This window comes from Podarcis raffonei, chromosome 3 (genome assembly GCF_027172205.1).
Source record: "Podarcis raffonei isolate rPodRaf1 chromosome 3, rPodRaf1.pri, whole genome shotgun sequence".
Lineage (NCBI taxonomy): Eukaryota > Metazoa > Chordata > Lepidosauria > Squamata > Lacertidae > Podarcis > Podarcis raffonei.
In genome coordinates this window covers 92,905,791-92,931,886 of record NC_070604.1, presented here as the reverse complement: position 1 = coordinate 92,931,886, position 26,096 = coordinate 92,905,791, and the positions used below count along the sequence as shown (strand labels likewise).

The 26,096-nt window shown below is 42.2% G+C and overlaps 1 protein-coding gene across 5 annotated transcripts in view; it reads left to right on the top strand.

The window, feature by feature from the left end:
• STUM (stum, mechanosensory transduction mediator homolog) overlaps positions 1-23,912 on the top strand; it is a 42,026-nt gene extending 18,114 nt beyond the window's left edge. Inside the window, exons 2-4 of one of the 5 annotated variants that reach the window (XM_053383022.1) lie at positions 18,473-18,652; positions 21,250-21,258; positions 22,197-23,912. In XM_053383022.1, coding sequence (XP_053238997.1) covers positions 18,473-18,652; positions 21,250-21,258; positions 22,197-22,237 — 230 coding nt within the window. In that variant the 3' untranslated portion in view covers positions 22,238-23,912. Of the gene's footprint in view, positions 1-18,472; positions 18,662-20,224; positions 21,205-21,249; positions 21,259-22,096 lie in introns of those variants that run through there. The other 4 variants (XM_053383023.1, XM_053383025.1, XM_053383021.1 and 1 more) reach the window with 4 other exon arrangements.
• Positions 23,913-26,096: the final 2,184 nt, after the last annotated feature.

Sequence of the window (26,096 nt, the reverse complement as noted above, 5' to 3'; positions counted from 1 at the left end):
GGGGGAAAAGAAACATATATAGCACTGTTCTGCCAGTGTGTTCAAGGTGGTTTATAAGCTAAAATAGCAGCATGCAAACTGACAGACACAATGCAAAATGGGAAGCTACCAGACAACTCACAAACAACAGAAGGCTGAGGGTTTATTTCAGTTAATACATATATAATCACAATTACAGGGTGTAGGTATTAGGGGTTTGCGTTATGGCTTCATGGAAGGCATAAGCTTTGAGGAGGGAGTTAAAAGAAGCAAGAGGAGGCATCACGTAATTTTTCCAAATGAAAGTGTGGAGCCATTTGAGAACAAGGAGAGCTTCAGACAGCTGAGGGTGGTGGGGCTTGAAGAAAGAAGGCCATGAGCAGAGATAGATATTGATACAAAAGTAGAGAACAGTGCTGTGAAGATCTTACAGCTCAGGTGTTGCACAACTATTATATTATCACCTGTGTTAATGGTTATAGTTGCATAATAGTGATTTAAGAAGGCCAGCTATCAAAGGGCAAGGGTTAGGACTGATTTGTGAAAACCAAGTAGAGAGCTCCTCGTTTGCAGCGCTGTTCACGTTTCACTGCAGCTATTGCAAGTGTACGGTGAAGGGGTGTACGAAATGTGAATTGAGTTGCAAACTCCGTGGGAGGTAGGGATGTGGGAGAAATTCAATTCAGCTCATATTTAAAGGCGAATCTCTCAAATCTGAACTTTTCAAAACAATGTGAGAGCTGAAATGCAACCATCCTTCCAAATTCACACTTACTCGAATTTTGCGGTGCAGTTCTCCGACCGACCATTGTTCAGAAAAATGCATATATCCATGATAAAAAAATGAACCTATTAGTGGAAAATAGCATACAAATGCATTATATTAGGGGAAATTGCTTGCAGAAATGTACACATTTGTCAAAACTGCATGCAAAAATATATTTGTGGGCTGGGAGTGGAGGAAGCTGACAGAAGGGCCCCCAACTTAGCTGATATAAAAGGTTTACAATCCACTTGCCTTGTAGACACTGATATGAGTTTCTAGCCAGGTTACAGTTGTTTTAGGCTGCAAAGGAGGTCACAAACTACCTTCATCTGGCTGTAGGAGATCAGGGGAAAAGACATTGCTACAGAGGTTTCTGAATATAGATACAGAAAAGTCCAAGCATTATAAATAGCTGTGTACACTGCACAGTTAATATTGTCTTCCAGGGAAGGAATGTGACTTGGTTGCTAATAAGCCACAGCATTTGGCAAGCAGAACTTTATATTTTTTTTGAAGGGAATTAAGGACTTTGAAGGGTGGGGGACAAATCTTTAAAATGTTACAATATTATTTGGGTCATAATTATCATTCAAACTACTCCTATCTGAGACCGTTGAAGCGGTAGATAATGGACACAACCTTTACTATTTAAAACTGTAGATTCTCATGTAACACTAAACCCTATTTCAGTGCTATGTGTTCAAGCTGCAACAATTTTGAGTGAAGCACTGGGTTTGTGCACTCCCATCTCATCTTCGGTCTGAGTATACCTGAAGGAGCGTCTCCACCCACATCGTTCTGCCCGGACACTGAGGTCCAGTGCCGAGGGCCTTCTGGTGGTTCCCTCGCTGTGAGAAGCCAAGTTACAGGGAACCAGGCAGAGGGCCTTCTCAGTAGTGGCACCCACCTTGTGGAACACCCTCCCACCAGATGTCAAAGAGAAAAACAACTACCAGGCTTTTAGAAGATATCTGAAGGCAGCCCTGTTTAGGGAAGCTTTCAATGTTTAATAGACTATTGTATTTTAATTCTGTTGGAAGCTGCCCAGAGTGGCTGGGGAAACTCAGCCAGATGGGCGGGGAATAAATAATAAATTATTATTATATTTTTATTAATCCTGTGTGGCCAGGAGAAGCACTTTGCTAGCATTTAGATTTATTCCTGGCTTCCTACATACAAACCAGAGATTGACCCGATTTTGTAATAAACCACCGTTTTTAAACAAGACAACTTCAAAACATGGCTTGTAAATCTGGCTTATTTAACTCTGATAAAGCATGATCTCTGGTAACAACTATTTGGGATTCTTTGAAAGTGAAACCAAACACTAGCAAAGTCCTTGAGGCCGAGGCATTGTTCCAGCTTGTGCCTGAAGCACTAAACCAGAGATACCCAGGTTGGTGCCCTCCAGATGTTGTGAACTTCAGCTCCAGTTAGAATGACATGGTCAGGTATGACAGAAGTTGTGCGTTAGTTTAGTGATGTATAATTTCATGGTTCTTCCTAATGGGTTGCTCTGCACACCAACTGTTCTCTGGTGTATGCTATGAATTCAGAAGGAGAGGTCCAGGAATTAAGAAGTGGGTGTTGAGCTATTGGTAAGTGACTGGTGACTGATGGACTAGCCCTTGAGTGATGTTCGTTGTCCTCTTTGTCTCAGAAGCCCCACTGACATTAACTAAAATTTAGTGTCTTCAGTCCCATGTTGTCAAACATTCTTCCAGCAGAGGTTAGGCAGGCATCTTTGATGCTAATCCAAACTGACATTTGATCCAATTAAGCTTTAAAAATTGGGTTTGTGGGGAAAGATTGGGGCGGGGGACCACATGCTCGGACATGGAGCGTTAAGATGCAGACCTCTGCATGGAAAAAGCGGAGGACGGGTAAGTGTGGATAAACCCCAAGGAAAGTTGCAGGGGCATTTGTAGGGGGTGGCTCATGATTAATTCTTAGTTCTTTTGTGGTACACGTTGAGTGTCTGGCCCTTCCCCCTGGGTTTGGAAATGTTTATTTTTTAAAGCTTTGTTTAAAAGGCTGGGTGTACTGGAAAACACAAAACTGCTGAGACCATGGCAGCCCGCAATCTTGATTTCCTAGAGGTATCTATACATATAAATTAGCACATACAAATTCTATGAAACTTTGTGTTATTGGCCTATGACCCTGACTCCTTAAGTACCCAACAACACCCTAGGCAAGCTGTAACACAATTTTCCATTTTAGCCCTTGAAAGTATAAAATCTGAGTGTGTTCTAGTCTGTACCAAAGCCAAGACACTTTTATTGGTGAAATTGTCCTAGTAGCACTGGTGTATCTATGACCCTTACTTGGAACAGGCAGATTTTTCTGTAGAACATAATGTGCATTAAAATGAAGGTAACATTTCAGAGCTACATTTAGGGATTTTTTTAAAAAAAATTCTTTTGAATGACAGCTTTTGCTATCTGATCAATCTCTGTAGCAGATATGGCTAAAAATACTTGTCAGCATGTGTGTAGAATTTTACAATGCAGGGATACAATTCTGCATCTAATATAACGAGTAGAAGTCTGCTTGGTGTGTTTGTGTGTGTGTGGTTGTTGTAGTCAGATGGGAAGAAAATACCCCATTCTGTTCACAGAACAAGAAAGAAAACGCTGTTGAATTAACTTCAGCGCCATGGTTATTTGATATTTACATTCAGCCCTAGAGTAACTGCAGAACAATTCCAACCCCCTCACCCACCCTGGGACCTTAGAGTGAAGGGCAGGTAATAAATTAATCATCATCATCAGTGCTTTTTTTCTTTAAAAAATGTTTAGGGATACTCTCATTTTCCTACTCACATTTAAATACCGCCCCTCATTGAGGCCAAACTTAGATTCACAAATGTTTAGGGGTATGCGTACTCCTGCATACCCCCAGAAAAAGGACTAATAAGAATAATAATAAATATTCAGGTTGTAAAGTATGTAGGAAAATAGCCAGATTCACATGTTACCCTTGGTATTTGTAGCCACATCCTTTCTGATGCTGCCTTACCTTTGACATCTATGTGTGTAGATCTGAGCCAAAACGGGAGTGCATGCCACACCTTTTTTTCAGTCTCCCTGTGAAATGTGTCCCCTTTTATGGTGACTTCACAAGTTTATTTTGGAAAGGGTGCAAAACAATTTGTGAAGAGGCAGGTGTCTAAGGGTAGAGAAGGTGGAATGTGTCCCCATTGTTGATGCAACTAAGCTGATTCTCCTTCACCTTATTTAGTTGTATTTAGTTGACTAGCTGAATCAAAATGATAAGGGGATATACATCTGAAAGTTGGTCATTTGCACTGCATTTCTTTCAATGGGATGTGCATCCTCATTTCATTCAACTCGTCACTGGTTGATAACTATGTGTGACTAGAGTAGGCAGTGAAACTGCCTCTATAATCTAGCATGGCAGGGAGAAACAGCCCAGTTTCTTGGGCTTTGGGAATGCCTTCCTTCTGCTCTTCCTCCCATACTTGGACATGAGGGACTGTGGGAGGGTTATTAGTCTACCTAACTTTTAGAAGACATTTGAAGGCAGCCCTGTATTGGGAAGTTTTTAAAATGTTTGATATTTTACTATGTTTTAAATATGCTGCAAGCCACCAAGCCAGATGGGTGGGGTATAATAATAATAATAATAATAATAATAATAATAATAATAATAATTTGTCCTCAGTGACATCATTGTATAGCTGCCAAGCACTATGGGCAGTCTGGCCAATTGGATTTACTTTTGGTAACTTTGATGTAAGTCTAATTGTCATATTTTAGATAACGAAGAGGTTAATGAATGAGAAGTGATATCAAATATTAAAACACATTTGCCCTGGATTATGCAAAAAAACCCCAGGCATATACCATACAAATGAAAGGAAGGTAAACCAGGTACATGAAAGTTGTATATCTGTATTTCAGTCTGCATCCTGCAAGATGGATTTCTATTCCAGACATTTGTTTTTACTGCTAAACAGTTGTATACTGTTAAATGTTCATACAAATGGAACATTCCTATAGCTGCAATTCTTTCTTTCTTTTTAGCATGCCCAACAATGGACCCCGAAGCATATCTTAATTTTTTCATTAATCAGTTTCCATTCAGTGTTGAAATTCTTCCAGGAAGTCAAGCCAGATATATTTATGAAAATGTACAGTTTGTCTGGTGCTGCTGATAAAGGTCAGGCTTATAATGACCTCTGGCTTTAAGCAAAGAAAACAACTGATAAATATCTGCCCCCTCTATTTTGCTTGAGTTTCCTTAACCCTAATAGGAAATCTTCATTTCAGAACAATCCACTAGAATGGGTTGTCCTTTTTTTGTTTGTTTATATTGGAATATGTGGCATGGATTAGTTCTAGACTGGGCAGCCTAACAAGCAAGCATATACTTTCCCCATGTGTGTATGTATGTGTGGGTGTATTTTTGTACATTAATATTTTTTTCTTAGTCTCATGTTTTACTATCTGCCTTGCCTTTCAAGTGGCCTGGGCAGGATCCTAAAGTTGTAAAGCTTTAGTACGTTTTAGGCACAATATAAAAAACAATGCATACATGGCTTTTTCTAAGATAATGTTTGTGTAGGTTCCATAATTTCTGAGCTTCCAGTGTAGTGTGTCCTCAGGGGGAATGGGGTACACACTGGAATAGACAGCAGAAAAAGGGTTCTCAGTGCACAGGATAGATCTCCTATAAAGATTGCGTATATAGGTTTTTAGTTTGGGGGTGGAGGGGAAGCTTTGTAGGCAAGATGGAATCTTTGAGTACCCTATAGGGTATTTCATAGTCATTAATTAATTCAGGCAACCTTAAAGCAGATCCTTCATAGGAAGAAACAGAGGAATTCCAACCTTATTTTTTGTGTTGCTGATTCTTGAGGCTGGGGGTTATTTGCAGGAAAGACTTCCTGGTGTAGAAACGATTAAGCATCTTCTCTTGCAAGCCCCCATCCCCAGTTCACATGACATTTCTGCAAACACAGCATGTGTTTGCCAAGATATAAAGTTCTGCCCTTGAGCAATTTCTTAAATCTACACTTTAATGTTGATCCTGTATCCTTTTCTAAGAATGCCCTTTTCCAATGCCCTTTTACCTTAGAAATTAACTTTCACTTTTTAGAAAGTACTTGCATAAAATAAAAGCCTTTATAAGATCAGTGGAACTCCAGTACTGATAACATAAATGAATGCTTTACAGTTTTGAAAGACTGGGACTACAGTTCCTAGTATCTTCCAGAATCAAACTGATGTGACCCAGATAATGCGTTGAGATTTTCATCTTTAAAAGTTGATCTAGGCTTAGTTACTAAGTCTGAGGCTGTTCACTTCCAAGTCTTTCTGATCTTACAGGCCATCAGGGTTGCCATACATCCAGAATTTTCCGGACATACCCAGAATACTGCAGTTGGAAGCAGTGTCTGGGCAGAAAGCGACAAAAATGTCTGGGGAAAATCCAGACATATGGCAACCCATGTTGGCAGTGTCGTTTTTGCAGATTTTCATTTATAATAGCTCTAAAAGTCAGTTTTGTTTGCGATTTTTGCCAAAAATCAACAACTTTTGCGTTCAGATTTTCACATTGTCAAATATAGCAACCCTAAAATAATGTATCTACTCATACTTCTTAGGAATCAAAAGTCCAGAGGTGAGTTGTTCAAGAGCAGAATGCATCTGCCCACCTTTCTTTTCTGACTCTTCCCTGTAAAAGATGAAAACCAATATTGGGGACAGAGAATCTAAGATATAAAAAGATTGATAAGTTTCACTGGGGATGTAGAAGGTCTTGGAAGGTCCACACAAAAGTAGATTGCTGTACAAATTAAAAGTAAACGTAAGCTAGCACAGTGGAAGCATAGGTCACACCCTGTGTGTATGAAACTAAAGTGTGTATTAATATTCTTTATATTAGTGAGTTGACTTTTTCTCAGCCAGGGTAGGTTGGGGCATTGTGCTGGTTGTCCACTGCATTGAAAAAGCCTCATTTAAAGTGCTTATCTATAAAGTATTTCTAGGACTGCCTTTACCCGCATGAACCTAGATGCAAAGATCTTCATTGGAAGCCTCCGAGTCTTCCCATCTTCTGACATTAGACAGGGCAGCACTGGGGAGACGGCCTTTTCAATTGTGGTGCTCTGAATGCAAAATGCCTCCCTAGGGAGGCTTGACTGGTGCCAAACTTGATGTTCCTACAGTGCCAGGTGAATGCCTTTTGATTTCCCCAGCCCTTCCAGCATGCCATCCAGTTATACCTTGAGACAGTTCAGTTCTGAAAGGCGGCCTGTAAATATTTCAAATAATAAATTAAATATTAATGTTGCTGGCAATTTTTTTTACTGCCTCTGCTATTTTTTTTGTTAACATTTTTGGAAGGGTTTTTTAAAATGGCTCCTACATTATTTTGGGAAGCAGCTTTGAGCATTATTAAATGGAAGGGGGCATGTAAGTGTGGTTGTTTTTAAAGCAAGTAGGCTATTAGAGCAAAACTGTAAAACAGTGTGCTCATAATCAGAGCAGTGGGATGTCTGTCAGTAGAAAACGATTGAGGTCTGTGGGCTATAAAAAGGGAGAAAATAGAAACAAGCTCCTTTATCAGCAGTGAATTGTAATAGGACAGACATTTTGGGATCTGATGGCTGTGATGGGCTATAAGCCATAGAATGTCATCTGGGCTGTTAGTTTCATGAAACAGAGACATTTAGATGGCTGATAATAACCACAAAGGGGCTGCAGGGAAGGCATTGCTCTCATGCAGAAAAGCAGATACAGGAACTATCCTTTAGATTACATGCTCTGGAAATGGATCTCCTAAAATTAATTCTTCTGTGTTTTATTGTTGCTGCCAGCTGGGCTGTTGACTTTTGGGAGAAGAAGCTTTGCTTTAACAACATACTGATGCGGGTTCTCTAAAAGTCCATGGCCGTGCCTGATACCCACATCTTTGTTGTTTTCCTTTTAACCCATGTTTTTCCTTGCTAACACAGAAAAAAGGAAGAGTCACTAGGCGGCATATTTTGGCTGGAAGGTCTTGGTCGTACTTGTTTTTGGACTTGGAATTCTCCCACCACATGGATTTGAGATTTATCTCAAGTGAAGAAACACAGAACATTGTAAGGTTTTAAGATAAAGAATTGCATCTAGAAATCACTGCCATGGGGGTGAGGTACCTCAAGGCTGGGGGCTGAATGTGGCCCTCCAGATTTTTCTATCTGGCCCTTGGGGCTTTGCCCCAGCAGCAGCCCTCCTCTAGGGCAGCCCACATTGGCCCTGCCTTGTTCAAATGCTTTTTCCTGTCATCATGTGCCCTTGCACTGTCATATATACTTACCCAGCTGCGCGGGTGTGTATATAAACCTCTGGTTTGTATTTGGGGGTTTTTGCATGGCTGGACTGTAGCCTCCTGAACAAAAGTACAGTGGTACCTTGGAAGTCGAATGGAATCTGTTCTGGAAGTCCATTCGACTTCCAAAACGTTTGGAAACCAAGGCACAGCTTCCGATTGGTTGCAGGAAGCTCCTGTAGCCAATCGGAAGCAGCAGAAGCTGCATTGGACGTTGGGGTTCCGAAGAACGTTTGCAAACTGGAACATTCACTTCCGGGTTTGCGGTGTTCGGGAGCCAAAACATTCGAGTCGCAAGGCGTTCGTCAACCAAGATGTATGTGTCACTTTGACCTTCAGACACAGCTACCCCTGGCATGTGATCACCATGTGGTCTGGAGCTGAAAAAGGTACTCCATCCTGCACTATCGGGTTAAATGTATTTGTTGGAAGCGAACTAAAATAAAAAGATTTTGTGGCACTTCTGGAAGAGATACAGACTTGACTTCAGAGGGAATCTAGTCACAGAACTGTGCCCTCTCCATTCTCAGTCACCATTCAACAGAGGTAATCAGTCAGCCACACATTAGCAGTGACCAAGTCTGCTGGACAACACAGCATGCTGCTTTTTCATACAGTACCAACATTTTATTTTAAATAATGTATTCTATTGGCATTTGAAATATACTCGGAGTCGAGTGTGGTTTTCATGCTCTTTATTCAGCTCATAGTAGTGAGGAATGAAAGTTCCCCACAATATCTGCTTTATATACATTATTTACACAATGGGCCACACGTGATTGGCTAATTCCGGGATTCTCCTGTAGGCCAATCAGGTTGCAGATTCACTTCCACCTGGAGCTGGATTGGGTGGCTCCTGCGGACCAATCAGACTGCTGCATTGTTCTAGGACCAATCAGACTGCTGCATTCTGGATCCTATTGTTCTAGGACCAATCAGACTGCTGCATTCTGGATCCTATTGTTCTAGGACCAATCAGACTGCTACATTTGGATCCTATTCAACTCAGTACATAACAGCATTTTAAAATGAATATTGTAGCATTGTGGGGCTACTCTCAAGGCTGCCCCAGAAGCTGCAGTTAGAACAAAATTTGGCAGCAAAACTGCTCACTGGGCAGCAAAACTGCTCACTGGGGAAGAAAAGACTAAGGAGCAAAGCCTACACAAATCTGTAGTGGAGTCCCTAAGATGGTTGGATAGCGCCTTGTATGCCTCCTTCCAGCAATTCCTGCAGCCAAGCTGGAGTATTGCTCCGCTTTCCTTTGGACCACATCAGCAAGGCCCAGAGCGGAGTGCTGTTGTTTGGGCTGCCCAGGACCTCCATACACACTGTCTAGGCTTGTGCCCCAGGGAGGTCACTTCAGTGCTGTTAGACAGCAGTTTGACTTCACCCCCGGAGGTGCATTCTATTGTCGCTTGAGACAGATGGATCACCACCACAGCAACAACAAAGAACTATCTCTCTTCGTGCCATTTTCTTTCTTTGCTGACTCCAGGACTATTTAGATGCTCATTCTTCTCCTGCTCTCCTGCTCTCTCTCGCTCCATAGAACTCTCTCTTCAACTAGAGTTGAAGCTGTGGGGCAGGCTGGAGGCCAGAGGTCATACTGAAAAGCGACGGCTGCTGCTGCTGCACTATCCTGCACATCAGCTGCTGGGCAGGGAGGCTGAGCAGCCTAAACAAAGCCCCGCTGTGCCTTTGGTGTCTTTGAGGCTTCCTCCGCTCTCACTGAAATCCTCTTTGGGCTCTGTGGAGGGTCTCCTCGTGAGCCACAAGGACTCTCCAGCACTCTTCTGCTATTTCCTGGTTTGGATTTATTTATTCATTCATTCATTCCCCAGTGCCATGCATATACATGATCATTGCACAAGTCAATCGCACATAAGTGGGGGGGGGGGGATGCCTGTATTCAGTATGTTCAGTTCTGACATTTAGTGTAAAGGCTTTTGCTATACAGCTTATAGTAATAGGGAATTCAAAATAACTCAATATCAATATTTGCTTTTTGAAGGGACATAGGGATGAAGCCAGCAGAAGCATAAATTCTGAAATCTTCATTGGATTATTTATTTTAATTCTTTCTAGCATTTCTCTTTCACCTTTATATTACATATTTATTTTTAAAAGTGCTCAAGGCAGCTTTTGTGTGAGGAGACAATGAGGCACAGGGTACGGCTCCATTCAAAAAAAAAACACCCTCTGTGCTCTGTTTACTTTTGACTGATTTTGTTTTAAGAAAGACACCTAGATTTATATCAAACAAACCCCCGGAAAGAGGTTTTAGTATCAACACCTGGAATCCATCACATCTTTTCAGGTACTTTTTTCTTCTTGGGTTCCTCCCCACTTTCCACTTCACTTAATAATTTATTTTTATCTGCATTTCTTATGGCACTGACTCTTAGAGATAATAGAATCATAGAATTGTAGAGTTGGAGGGGACCACCATTGTCATTATTCCAACCCCCTGCAATGCGGGAATCTTTTGCCCAACGTGGGGCTTGAACCCATGTCCCTGAAATTAAGAGTTGCGTGCTCTGCTGACTGAGCTATTAATGTTTTAACTCAGTTTGTGATGTGCGTTCCTTATGCACATCCCTGTGCCATTTATGAAGGCCTCCTAAGTGATTTGATAGCAATCACTGAAAAGAGCAAACTCCAATCAAGCCCTTGACTGATAGTTTGGAATACAAACCTTGGACCAATCAATAATAATAATAATAATAATAATAATAATAATAATAATTTATTTATATCCCGCCCTCCCCAGCCGAAGCCGGGCTCAGAGCGGCTAACAACAGTAAAATGATGCAACATTCTAAAATCATTTCATTATAAAATTAATTCAAATCAGATTAATGGCAACCATTGGGCTAGAGTTCTGTGAGGATTGCCAAAGGAGGGGGTCAGGCTGTGCCCTGGCCAAAGGCCTGGTGGAACAGCTCTGTCTTACAGGCCCTGCGGAAAGATGTCAAGTCCCGCAGGGTTAACTCAAGAGGAGTTAACTGTTGCAAATAACCTTCAGCCACCAGATAGACTACTTTTAGTCAAGAGCATGGTCAGTTTTGGAGTGACTCTGTCAGTGCCTCACAGTATGTGGAACCTTGGGTTACGTACCACTCTCCTTACAAACGCTTTGGGTAACGAGCTCCGCTAACCCGGAAGAAGGTGCTCCTGGAAGCAAACTTTGCCCTGGGATGCAAGTGGAAGTCGCGTGGCGGTGGTGTGGCAGCAGCAGGAGGCCCCATTAGCGAAAGTGCACCTCAGGTATGGGATGCGGGTGGCGCTGTGGGTAAAACCTCAGTGCCTAGGACTTGCCGATCGTATGGTCGGCGGTTCGAATCCCCGCGGCGGGGTGAGCTCCCGTCTTTCGGTCCCAGCTCCTGCCCACCTAGCAGTTCGAAAGCACCCCTAAGTACAAGTAGATAAATACGTACTGCTTTATAGTGGGAAGGTAAACGGTGTTTCCGTGTGCTGCGCTGGTGCTGGCTCGCCAGAGCAGCTTCGTCACGCTGGCCACGTGACCCGGAAGTGTCTCCGGACAGCGCTGGCCCCCGGCCTCTTAAGTGAGATGGGCGCACAACCCTAGAGTCGGACACGACTGGCCCGTACGGGCAGGGGTACCTTTACCTTTACCTTTGGTTAAGAACGGTTTCGGGTTAAGAACAGACCTCCAGAACGAATTAAGTTTGTAACCGGAGGTACCACCTGAGAGATCTGTCTGTCAGTGCAGTGATAGTTATTAGGACATCCTTTTTCAGCCATAAGTGGCCAGGAAACAGCAAATATAGGGGACGTTCCTATATGGTAAGTTAATAAAAACAACAATAATACTGAGGCAATTCAGGACAGACAAAAGTAAGTGTGGCTTCACACCGTGCATACATCTTGCTACCACAAGATGTAGAGGATTAGCCAAATTGATAGGTAGAAATAAGGCTACCAGTGACTGCTAGTCATGACAGCCATGTTGCCTCCAGAATCAGAGACAATATGTACTATATCTACGGAAGGCAATATGGCTACTCTGACTAGTGTGCCTCTGAGTACCACTTGCTGGGGGATTGCAATCATGTCTGGCTCTTGGAAATGTTACGTTAGCCACTCCAGGAACAGAATTCTGGATATGATGGGGAAATAATCAGTTGATGGAAAGCCAAACAACCCCCGTGTACACAAATCTGGATGAATGCTCCCTGTTGTATAACCTCCCTGAAAACAAATAGGAACAGGTGCTCAGAGAATGTGCATTGTATATAACCTCACAAGCTTTCTGCAAGCAAATAGGGATGAATGTTCAATAAACAGGTCATCTTAAGGGGCCCTTAACATTTCATCACAGCTGATAGTTGAAAGAATCTTTCCTGAGGTGGGCTCATCTGTGATCAGGTAGTTCCTAGAAGTTATTTTTTTGCACAATATTACACATTAAACGTGGGTGAGTCCAACCTTTTGAAAGATTACTTCTTCAGAGGCTAAGTGTAGCTCATCTGTACCACACAATATGTGTGTGTATGCTTATGAAGCTATGTTTTTTTAGTGCTAAAACATTTGCAGGTCTACTCTCCAGCGTTATGTGGGAATGACAGAATGCCCTGCTTGGCTGTGGATCAGCTAACGTTAGTATACCGATAAGAATAACATTTGAAGTGCTGGTGTCTGAAAAGTTCATTAGAGCTGGAGCCAGCATACCCAAGAAAATAACTCCTCTTGGGAGGGAGTCTGCTTACATGAGCTGTGTAAGGGCGACACTCGTGGAAGATCACTTTTCCTTCTCTGTGATTTGTGGAGGTTAGGGGAACAAACATTTATTTATATGAGTGAAGCCTTTCAGAAGAGTTTGCACCAGCTCTTGTGATTCTAGCTTGCTGTGACCGTGTGGGGAAGTAAGAACACGAACATTTAGAACAGCAATATAACCAAACATGGTATCAAGTAGAAACTGCAGCACTGGGTCAAAGAACCAGGGAGTTGGCTCACTGCCAGTGGCTGAGTCATTCAGTAACACCTACCACTACGTTAGCAATTAGGTGTTGCATTTTGCATCTCATTTACCTCTTTTTCCAAAGGTATAACCTCTCAATTTGTGAAGTAGTATGTTGCCTAACTGGAACCAAACAAGAACAAGATTCTTTTTAAACTTCCCCATGACTTTTTTCCCCCTTCCCCCACTCCAAGGTATAAACAGATGTTTGTTTATGAGGTTGGTAATAATGGGACACATTTTTTAAGACTGAATTTCTATACAAGGATCAACAATATTTTTGGGCCAGTAGGTACGGTATATCTCAAATTTTGATTTGAGTGCTGTGGGCATCAGTCACAAAATGGCTGCTGTGGGGGGCATGAGATAAACTACGAACCATGCCTTCTGCAATATAAAACCAGCAACTCTTCTGGTTTATCCACAGCAGGAGACACATGGCTAAGCCTCCTTGCAAAGTTTTCACATTTCGCTTTTGGTGGTGGTGGTGGGGATTCTTTAACCCACCCATACTTACTGTTGTGTAGTATTGTGCAAAAAAAATAACTTCTAGGAACTACCTGGTCACAGATGAGCCCACCACAGGAAAGATGCATCCTTGTCGATAGAGGAAAAGGAGCAAGCTATGGAGATTTCAAGGACTTGAAAATAAAATGAAAGCAGGGAAAGTGCACTAAAGCGCAAAGGGGGGTACCTCTTTAGGACCCCTGTGTTTCCTATTGCCTGATGTCCAAACAATTCACTTACCAATCCCAGCTCTGATTTCACTCACTGATCACTGAATTTCAAGTATTATTGTTGTTATTGTTGTTGTTGTTAATAATTTATACGCTGCCCATCTGAGTGGGTTGCCCCAGCCACTCTGGGCGGCTCCCAACAAAAAGTAGTAAAAACACAATATGACATCACACAATATGACATCATAAACTCCCAGCCTGCACACATAGTCATTTAGGGGCACAGTTTAAAGCAGCTTGGTCGTCTTGAATTCCTGATTCTGCCTTTTAAAATTCTGCTTTTTGTTGTTGTTTTTCTCATGAAAATTCACCTGCATTTTAGTGCACATTTCCCCTTATATACATGTTTGTGTGCAATTTTGCCTAATTTTGCAAAATGATTTTGACAATTAACACATTCATATGTATATTCTGCTAAAACACGCATTTTTATGCACACTTTACCCTAGTATGTGCATTTCTTTGTACACATTGTGTGTCTGGAGAACTGCACCGCAAAATTGGGAGATGGGTGGAATTCAAAGAACGGCTGTGTTTTGATTCGCTTATTGATTCGGGAAGTGCGAATTAAGTAAATTCATATTTAAATATTAAGTGAATTGAATTTCTTCCTCCCCCCACCCCCGCCTACAAACAGGCACTGCTTCTAAAATGCATCATCTCACCCTTGGGCTTCTACAGCTGTTCAGTCTTGTGAAAATGAAGCCCTCAAGGATATTGTCTCATTAAAAGAAGAGTCTCCCCATCTTTTCTTCCCACTACCACCTTCCAGCTTCAATATAGAGTTGCTTTCTTCGACCTCAGCGGCTCCCACCCACTCTTTTTCTCTGCAGTGTTTCTAAACTAGCTTGAGGAGAGTTTGGAGAAAGTGGGAGTTGGAAATAAAGGCAACAGCAGGAAAAGGGGGGGGGAGTGTCTTGAGATATTATACAATAGAAGAAAGCAACTTAATTTGAGTTTGCAAAAGGTTTGAGGTTTTTTAAATGGGCAGGGATGGCACAATTCCCCCCCTCTCACTGGTGGGAGTTCTTAGGTAGGTTGTCTTTCTCAAGAGGCCTGGGAGACTAGCATCCACCTCCCCCAAAATTAAAGTGCTTGAAGCTTCACATCCAACACTGCTTTCACCTCTGCCTGATCACCCACCTGCCTCTCTGCTATATTAGGAAATGAGCACTAGAAGATTGAAGCCGCCTCTGATACTATTTTTCCAGGACAGTTGAATTAAAACAACAATAACCGAAAGTCATAGCAGCAATAAAGAACCTAAAGCGCTAGATTAGTCCATGTCTTCACCCTAATGTTGTGTATGTTCCTTTTTAAAAAAATATATTTATTAAAGTTTTCAAATTTAATACCGATAAAAAGCAAAAAAGTTTAAAAACACATAAAGTTCACAATGCTTATTTTTCAATAACATATTTCCCTGACCTCCTCATACCTCCCCTTCTTGTATTCCAATTCAAATTGTTAATTCAGCAAATCCTTATCCTTAATTTTTAACCTATTTCTAAACTTAATTTAACATATTATTATTTTACTTTTTCTCTTTCATCCATTTCCTCAATTTATTTTTGCTAACCTTATTTTCATTTAATTTAGTTCATTTTAAAAAACCAATTTTACCTTATCCAAACTTAAACATCAATACTTATACATCAATACTCATTCTTAAAACATTTTTTCTAAAGTCGACCCAACTTCCCTTCCACGAATTTCCCAAATTTTCATGCACATAGGAAAAACAAAATAAAAACAGAACAAATTATAATTATGTACCCTTTGGATTCCCAAACTTCACCCCCCCTTCCCGGTTTCAGTCCCCGACCAATGTCCATCAGTCTTAATCTACTATTAGCCTGGAGGTCTCACATCCGAGGCTCTTAATTCTCTCTCAGTTCCTCTCTGCCGGTTTTTTTGATAGTCCTTGATATTAAACACCAAATCTCGGAGAAGCTCTGGCCCTACAGGATCCATGTTTCTTCCAGCCAGACCTCCATACTTAAAAGTGGAGCCCAAATCTTGTTTCTTACTCCTTTCAAGTCCAAATGTCCCCAAAGCTCCAACTTCCACCTTAAACAAATTTGAAATCCTTAGGTCTTCAGATCTCCACAAAAGGAGATCTCTCCATTTTTCAATCTCCAATTCAGGCCAGATTTTCCACATCAAATTTTTATTTTCCTTTGTTGCCATCATGTCAGGCCTCAAGCTCTCCTTTGTCATCTGCTAAATTACAGCTCCTCCTTCCTTTTCTTCAGGGACAGCATATATCTCCTTCTCCAAATTCTCCAAACTCTCAAGTTTCTCTTTTTGTCCAGTTGAATAGACTTCGTGATTCAAGTCTTTATCAACTTCAATGATGTTGTTTACAGTTGAGTCCAGAGTTGTAACATTTGTAGCCAAAACATCAATTTGGCCTTGTAACTTTCCCAAGAGAACAAATGCTCTGTCCAATTCAGCCTGAATTTTCCCTCCTCCAGCCATTCTTGTAATGTCCCAAAACCCCCTCTAGAGGGATTTTGGTTCCTTGTTATTCATTCCAGTTCAAGTCCAAAAATCAAGTTAGTTTGTATCAGCTCTTCCTTGTTTTCAACAAATTATAACAAAGTTGTAGCAAATATAACCAGCAGAAACAACAGAAACAAAGTTCTCTTTTTCCGTCTTGACAGCTAATTTGACAGCTGTCAAACTCTTCAATACCTTATCAACAGGCTCTCTCGTGAAGCACTCCCGGGTCCGGGAGGGTGGCACTTCAGCTCCCAAATTTAGCTCTTTATCCTCCAGTAAGATTTATTATACTGCCAAACCGTGAAATTAAAGTCTTTTACCAAAAAAGGAGAAAAAAGGGTTCTGTCGACCTTAGTTAGCAGGTCCTTGCTTTAAATTATTTACAAGGAGGGGAGGCAGACTTCCTGTTTACACCTTCCCCGATCGTACCTAATTCATAAAAATTTTCTTTGCAATCCAATTTCTGTATTACTCATGGGTTGTTACTTTAAAGTCCAATTGCTCACAAGAAGAAGTTAGCGCTCTCCGACAACGGCAGTGCGGCTTCACTCCGCAGGAGAAGCAGTCGACTCTCAGCACCGTGCCGCTCACCCCGTCTCCGTTCCGAGGCCTTTAATAAGGCTCCTTCGCAGCTCGGGGGGGGCGCAAATGGTGCCCGCCGAGTCACCACGCTCACAGGCTTCAGCGCCTGTGATTTTTAAGGGTCCCCACGTCGCCGCAGCGGCAAGACCCGATCCTGCGGAGCCGATTCCCTCCGGAGCTCAGAGGGAATCCGCCATTAGTCGATGGCACTAACCCGGAAGTCCCATGTTGTGTATGTTCCTTGGATGCTTAGATATTCATGATATCAGTAGACAGTAGACTGTGGATTTGATGGGTTTGCCATGGCTGAAATTTATGGAGGCAGGGGTGTCCCCTCCAATCCATTGATTCTGCTTTTCCATTTCCTTTCCCCAGAAGTTTAAGGTGTCCCAACAATTCCTTCAGGGTTGGCTTGTTTTTTTAAAAAAACCTATTGTATGTTTTGTACCACTTGTATCAAATGCACCATATCAAAAACATGTTCCTGTAAAATGTATCTTCTACGGGCAGAGTATTAACCTTTGTGAAGGAACAAAATAAAAAAATTCCTTCCAGTAGCACCTTAGAGACCAACTAAGTTTGTTACTGGTATGAGCTTTCGTGTGCATACACACTTCTTCAGATACTTCTTCAGATAAGTGTGCATGCACACGAAAGCTCATACCAATAACAAACTTAGTTGGTCTCTAAGGTGCTACTGGAAGGAATTTTTTTGTTTCAACTACGGCAGACCAACATGGCTACCTACCTGTAAAATTAAAATTGATTGTGACCAAGTGACAAAGAGTTCTTCATATAACCCAGCTACAGAGCTCTGTGTTTTATTAACATGATCAAACACATTTGGGGATTCAGTTTTACCTGCAAAAGAGTTTTCCATTCCCTGTACCCGCCAGTCTTCCCTGGTAGAGGAGGATAGCCAAGCTGATCAGGGGTCTGGAAACCAAGTCTTATGGGGAACAGTTAATGGAGTTAGTTAGGTTTAGCCTGGAAAAGAGGGGTTAGGAAAGCCATCTTCAAATGTCTAAAGGGCTGTCACATGGAAGATGGAGCAAGCTTGCTTTCTCCTGCTCTGGAGGGTAGGACCCAAAACAATGGCTTCAAGTTACAAGAAAGGAGATTCCGACTAAACATCAGGAAGAACTTTCTGACAGTAAGAGCTGCCTGACAGTGGAATGGACTCCCTCAGGAGGTTGCAGAATCTCCTTCCTTGGAGGTTTATAAGCAGAGGCTAGATGGCCATCTGTCATGTAATGATCTGGTTAAGATTCCTGCAGTTCAGAGGGTTGGACTAAATAACACTTGGGGATCCCTTCCAACTCTACAATTCTATATAGTTTTTATGGTATGATTTTATTACACACACTTGATCTTAGCCAAAAGGCCGAGAAGCGATTTTATGTACCACTGTTGTAAACTGTGGTGGGTTTTTAAAAAATAAAATAAACTAGCAGTATGTAAATGAAATAATGAAATGAAATGACGTTGGTTTGATATGTTCTCGTTTTGTTTGGCATGCATGTGACCCTCTCCTGCTTCCTTCCACATCCTCACTGATGCTCTTTCTTTCCACAGGGACGTTTGTGTCTGCCTTCACGGTGTTGTGTGGCGCTCGGACTGACCTCCCCGATAGGCACATCTGCTGTGTGTTCTGGTTGAACATTGCAGCAGCTCTGATTCAGATCCTCACAGCGATTGTGATGGTTGGCTGGATCATGAGTATATTTTGGGGAATGGACATGGTCATTCTTGCCAGTAAGTACAGTTGCAATAGCCTCTTTTTTCATTCTTTTTATGGGCATCCGCTTGCAGAAGTTCACCACTTTGCCATCTGGCAACAACAAGCTAAGGCTATTATCTTGTGGTTTGTCCTGTTGGTGGGATCTGATTACAAGGGCTAAATATAGGATTTGCATCCTTGCCCCATCCACTCTTCCTTCTCCTTGATAAAAGGCGCACAGTTTGACCTACTCTGCTCTCCCAATCGGGTGCAACATCAGGATTAACAGAACTGCTTTTGAGAGGGACATACCCTACCTCAAAGTGGGGCCAGAATTTTTGAGTGGGAAGAGTTCATGCTTGGAGTTCCCCACTATTTAGAGCAGGGTTTCCCAAACTTGGATCTCCTGGTGTTTTTGGACTACAGCTCCCATCAACCCTAGCTGGCAAGACTAGCAGTCAGCGATGATGGGAATTGTAGTCCAGAAATAGCTGGAGATCCAGTTTTGGGAAACACTGATTTAGAGTGTCAGCTAGGTGCTAACGGGTGGCAGACTCCTGATATAAAGGATTTGTTCGGAACCGTGATGGCTATGCCTGCATTAGGGAGTAGTAATTAGAGGTTAATTTGCAATCTTGCAGTCCACTTTTCAGCCCCAGAGTAGTCGTAGGTCTCTGAACCTGACAGCTATTACAGGGCTGCTATATTTTTATGACTGTACGGAGCTTCAAAAAGCCCATGCCCACGTTTGTTCTTCCAGAGAGCCACGGCAACACAGGTCTGCCACCTTTTCATGTGTGAAGGTGGGTGGACAGCAACTTTTGATAAGAGACACACAATGAATTAATAGAACCAATTATCTGTCTAAAACTGTGCCTGACTAAGCCTTCTGTATGCAAGCAGCTCGTGTATCTTTCTTTTTCTCTTTTTAAGAAAAATGTTCATTTTGTATCACTCGTATATGTCAGCTGGAAAGAAACAGATCAGAAAACAAATTTGGCCTATTAGTGAACCCAGTTTCTGCCTTCTTTCTAAGTATTTTGATCATTTCATTGGACAGGAGCTGGAAGGCCTCTAGAGGGCATGCAAATGAAGGACTTTGCCATGCCTCTGTGCATTCAAGCATTCATTGTTGCTATTAACAATAATGAAAAAATAAGGATAAAGGACTTCTTACTCACTTTATACAATAAGGTCTCCATGGTGGAGTACAGCAATATAAAAATACAACATTCAAATCTTGTTAAAGTAATTTACAATCAGAGAAAACAAAGTGGGTCCTAAAAATGTGTATTTCAGGTGTCAAGGGGCAGAATAAAGAGATATGATGAAAGCTATACAGTGAAGGCAGCAGATGCACCTTCAAGAAGGGAATTCCACAGTTTAGGAACTGCCACAGAAAATGCCTTCAATGGCATCCACTACGAGAGGGCACGCAATGTGGATCTATGTGCTGATGTCCATGTGTGGAAGCACCACACAATGAAGTCTTCCTGTTACACTACCATTTCAGAAGGAGAATATCATGTTTCAATGACTTTTTAATTTTTCATCTGCCCCTGGAAAGCTAGCAAGAAAGATGGCCTTACCTTTTTTGCACATTCTAGCTTTCTGCTTGCAGGAAGTTTCTGAAATGAAGGAGCATTGAAGCTTGCTACCTACCTCACACCAACTTTCTGAAGAGGCACTGACCCAGAAATGATGCATTGTGTGAATTTCCAACCACATGCATTTGTTTTCACTTTCTGTCTGAGAGGTAGACCTAATGTTAAGAGAATGTGCCTATTTAAGAGCTGGGAAAAGGCAGCTCTGCATTGGGGCTTAAAGTTCAGCTTGATGAGACACCTGCCATTTAAGGCACCCTCTTTTCCCAAGGCTTTCTGTGATTTCAACTCAAACCGTGTTGGATACTGTGGCATACAGCCCTCCACTTCTCAGTTATTTGCCCTTTTCCCCAAGTGGTGTTGCTGTCATTGTTCTCTGTTTACAAATGGGAAGAAGAATCACACTGAAGTTTGCAGTTTCTGTACTAGCAGAGAGGGCAAGTTAACACGACCATACCTCCAATATTTCTTGAAAAAAAATTGGGGCGCCCCATAGCCACCCCAGATGGTGCCCCTGCTGCCAGCTCAGATACCATCACTGTACATGTGAAGTTATGTTTCTTTGCCCTGATGTGTATCACTTTGTCCTTGCTTCCAGTCAAGTGTGCTCAAGGTCTTAAAAGTGAACTTTGTGTAGTACTGTTCTATACCTTCTGCTTTATGTCCACCTCTCTTAACTAAAATGCATGCATGACATAGTTGTGCTGCTAAGTAAAGTTGTGCTCCATGCACCAAGTCTTATTGTCTTAGCTTGAAGTAGGCACAAGCTTTTAAATTTATAATTTTGTCATGGTTACTTCATTCATAAAAACCAAATGTAAGTTCTTGCAATTTATGGAACTGGGGGGAAGTCCTCTATTAGTTTTGCAAGCCCATTCCTAATAGTAGTAAATTTCTGTTTAATTGCTTATCACTTTACTTGCTTGTGTTTTTCCATTATTGATGTGCTTTGAATATTCCTGATAGTTACGTCTTTCCTTTTCTCTCTTTTTATGTTTCTTTCACGTTCTCTAAATGAACAACAAAAGTTTCACAAGGTATGTTTCTCCCACACACCTCTTTTTCTTATTTTTACTGTACACTAGTAACTTAGTATTGTGTTTTCTAAGGTAAAATCCACCAGAAATCTATAGAGTATAAGATGGGCTCCTCTTCCTAATTTATAACTGGGATGTGCATGTTCTACATGCTCAAATTTCTGACCCTGTGAAGTAATTTTGCTTTCCTTCACTTGGTTATATTTTACTCCCTGGTAGTAATGCTTACATTTTTGAGGGATAATGTAAAGCCATTCTAATATGTTCAAGTGTTATACGACCAAAGATTTTCTCAGGTTTCAAATGTTCTTGTTGCAGACTAGTTTTTGTTTTGTTGTTTTGTTAGGAAATCATTAGAAGTGCACTGAAAGACTCTTATCATGTAACATTTGGCTCACTTGGAATGTATTCCTAAGTGGTCCAGTAACCACTTGTGTATGGAAGAATTATGCTGGAAATAGTTAGCAGAAATAGTAGTAGTCATGTTTTGCTCATTTAGCCTTATGTGAATTTTATCTGTTTAGTCTTAATACAAAACTTCGTAAAGAAACAAAAACATGCAGATAAAAGCAAAAAAATTGTGCACTCATTGCAGTCACAGAACTACGCAATGCACACCGTCTTGCACAATGATCCCTCTGAAGATGCCTTCCACTTCCTCTGTTTGATTTATACCTTCACACCAGCTCCATGCAATCCCACAGGCGGCTGGTCCCTTGGAGTCTTATGGCTCAAAGGGACCACAAGAGTATTACTGGTATTATTTTGCATGATGGCTTTCACTTGAGTTTCAACTACAAAATAACCTGTGGGAACATTCTTCTTCTACCTCTCACAGGGTACAACGAACATAGGATCCCTCAGCACTTGTGATGCGGTTTGGCACCAACGAAGCACAAAGATAACTTCGTTTTTGTCCTTCTTTTTCCTCTGTCCAGCGGAGCGGAGGTGCAGAGCAGCAGAGAGTGACCTTCACTGATCACTTTGACAGCCATCTCCACTGTGAAGGCGCTGCCCTGTGGATTTTCGGACTAGCACAGCCAATGCTCCGGCGTGACAGGCAAGCCATTCCAAAAACGGGAGGGGAGCCATTGGCTAGGCTGAGATGTCGCCGAGGAGGATGGCAATGGAGCAAAACATCAAAGGAAAGGGACCTGCTAGCTAGAGATGTTACCATTCTCTCCATCTGCAGGTGGGGAACGCTTGGAAGCATTTTGCCTCCTTTGTGACTTGCTGAGGAAACGGCTCTGGTGTGAATATCAAAGAAGCAAATGAAATATTTATAGATACATTTATAGATGTAAAAGCAAAAGTTGGATGGGACAACCTGTTTCCCAAGAGACAACCCTTGACTATTTCTTGGGTGCAGGAGGGTTCAAGCTGAGGCCTTTCTTGCTCTCTTGAGTGTGTGTGTATGTAGTTTTTAATGGTGCTCGTTGACAATCAGTTTTCCTCAGCCATCCTGAGATTTTGCTTGCTGCTTTTGTACGTTCTATGTCATTGTTAAGGTGATTCAGGCTCAGCTGTTTATGCATCCTGCCATCTTCTGCCTGCTGAATGCTGAAAACAAGTTTGGATCTGTTGTCAGCCAGGACGGGAGAAGCTGGCTCTTGCCAAGATCCATCATCACTCCTTGGTTTTATGAGGGTGCTTTGTTCTGGGGTGGGAGTGGGAGGCACAGTTTCTCAGATATTCTAATAACAAATCTTTCAGTCTTGTTGTATAGTAAGTGGAGAAAGAGCGAGTCTCCCCCTACCAGCTCCCTGAGAAGACACTGCCACTAAATGTTACTGTACTCTGGAAACATGTATATACAACAGATTGCATTCTGTAGCCCATGTGCAGTAGAGCTGTGGCTTCTGTCTGTTTCCTAGCTTATGTGCCCAACACTCCTAGGGTGCACACAGATAGTCTTACATATATTCTAAGCATTAATTGGGAGAAAGGAATCAACTCTGCACCTCAACATTCCAAGATGAGAAAAGGAAGAAGAAGAGTTTGGATTTGATATCCCGCTTTATCACTACCCGAAGGAGTCTAAAAGCGGCTAACATTCTCCTTTCCCTTCCTCCCCCACAACAAACACTCTGTGAGGTGAGTGGGGCTGAGAGACTTCAGGGAAGTGTGACTGGCCCAAGGTCACCCAGCAGCTGCATGTGGAGGAGCGGAGACGCAAACCCAGTTCCCCAGATTACGAGTCTACCGCTCTTAACCACTACACCACGCTGGCTCTCAAAAGGAAGTTAAATTTACTGTCCTTAAATCTGTGAACCAATGCCATCACTGTTTAGAGCTTCTTGGGCATTGTTTGCCCTCAGTCACCTCTAGCCAGGGCTGATCAAAACCCCTGATCTCAGGTTCAGGCTCATAAGGTGTAGATCGATTGCACTGGGGAGACCTGGGTTCAAATCCTTAGCCATGAAGCCCATTGGGTGAATTTGGGCCAGTTAAACTTTCTGCAGTCCAGTCTTTGTCACAGGGTTGTTGTGAACACAAGATAGAGGCAAGGGCAGTGTATGTGTGTGCAAACCATGAGTGCCACCTGAGATTTTGGAGGAAGGACAAGAAAAGCATGTGATTTGTTAAATGGCTCCATGTTTTTTCCTACGTGTTTTTCCATTATGAAAATGATTAAATGAAAGGATGTTCATTTATATGGTGTTAACTTTCCTGCTGGTGGGAAAACATACTTTTTGCTTTCAGCAACTGGAAATCACTAATGGCTCTAAGGGGAAATGTAGCCAGAGTTCTGTGGGGGTTCTTTGACCGCTCAGCAATGACACTTCTGGTTCGCCCACAAGCCAGCCAACAAGACCTACTGTGGTGCAATGGGTCAGTGCATCTGGCTATTAACCAGAAGGTTGGTGATTCAAGCCCGCCCAGGGATGGCTGTGGCCACGATTCCTGAATTGCAGGAGGTTGGACTAGACAGCACTCAGGTTCTCTTCCAACTCTACAATTCTATGATTCTATACTTCTAATTGTAGTTCAGCAACATCTGGAGGACCAAAGGTTCCCCACAATGTAAACTCTAGTCAGCCGCCATTATTATTATTATTATTATTATTATTATTATTATTATTATTATCCATACCCCACCCATCTGGCTGGGTTTCCCCAGCCACTCTGGGCAGCTTCCAACAAAATATTAAAAATACAATAAAACATCAGACGTTAAAAGCTTCCCTAAACAGGTCTGCCTTCAGATGGGAACAGGTACAAAACAGACCAGTTTCTCTGACTGATTCAAGCAAGTAAATCTAAGCCACAGAATGCTGGGAGGAGGAGTGTGTGTGTGTGTGTGTGTCATGTCAGTAGCCAGTCAAAGGGGAAACTGCCCCCTGCCCCGAAATGCAGTTATTACTTGGTCCCCGATTATGAACCAAAGGATAGTGAAAGCATTTTAACGGATGTCATACGCATCCTATGTTAGGGTTGCATTCATAGGCATGCACAAGACATGTCATTAGAGTGTGCACCCAGGTCACATTTTCAAGGCAACCTCTGCTGCTCCCTTTCAGGTCCAGTAGGTAAGATCATCAGCACCAGTGCCATTACAAATAATTACTGAAGGTAATCTGTTTCAAAAGGCGTAGAATATATCATTTATATTTATTTAAAATATTTTTAGCCAGCTTTTAAAGCAACATCTAGAATTGAAATGTAAACCTTGCAGAGTATATGTAAACTTTGCCAAGTATCTGTTTCACAGGGAAGAGTTTGCCAACTGGGATTCATTAGACACTGGACAATATTCTTTTTCCCCCAAGGCTCGGTTTCCCTCTGCCAAGTTTAGGGCAGCTCATCTGGCAGCAGCCCCACTCCTGAATGGAGTTTGGATCTGGTGTGCTTTACTCCACCTTAAGTTAGGCTGGTTTCCCATACAGTCATACCTTGGTTGTCAAATGCCTTGGTACTCGTCCGTTTTGGCTCCTGAACGCCGCAAACCTGGAAGTGAGTGTTCCGGTTTGTGAACATTCTTTGGAAGCTGAACATCCGACGGGGCTTCCAGGGCTTCCGACTGGCTTCAGGAGCTTCCTGCAGCCAATCTGAAGCCACACCTTGCTTTCCAAACGTTTGGAAAGTTGAACAGACTTCCAGAACGGATTCTGAGATACCGCTGTACTGTACTTAGGTTTGATCCCTAAGAAGGGATAAAGGACAACTTGCAAACAATGGCTGGTTTGGGACTACTGTAGACAGAATGGGTTATCAAAAGCCATCAACCAGCATGTTTACTACGGATGGGGAAATATTTTATATTCCTAGAGGGCAGCCCTGCACTGCTGAAGCAGGAATCTGAATTCCAAGTTAGCAGCAGAATCCAGCCTCTACCTTGTGTTCTGAAGTGCAGTGGGTTATTGTCACTGTTATTGTTCTCTTTTTCAACATGATGCCCTACAACGAATTGATGTATCACAACCAGTTATTGTTTGGTATATGTGAGATATATGAAGCACTGCTTCATTAAAATAAAAAAAAATGAATGTTGATTTCCATACAGTTTTAATGCAATTAACAATAGGTTGGGCAACAGCACAAAATTAGACAGAGGGGGGAGAGAAGGAAGGAGAAAGGGGGATGCCTTAGAAAAGAGGGGATGTAGGGAGTCATTGCTGATATAATCAGCTTCAGTAAGGATGGAAATGCCTTAACTTCCTCTTCAGTCCATCTCCACCACCACCACCACCTTGGCTACTGCTGTACTTGTCTGCTGGTGACATCAAACCCAGGCATCTACTGCAAAGGCAGAATTTGCAGAAGCTGGCCAAATTCTCTTGGCATGCTGGGTGCTGCTTTGAGGCTGCCTGTTGGCAACCCCTGCCTTGGATGCATTT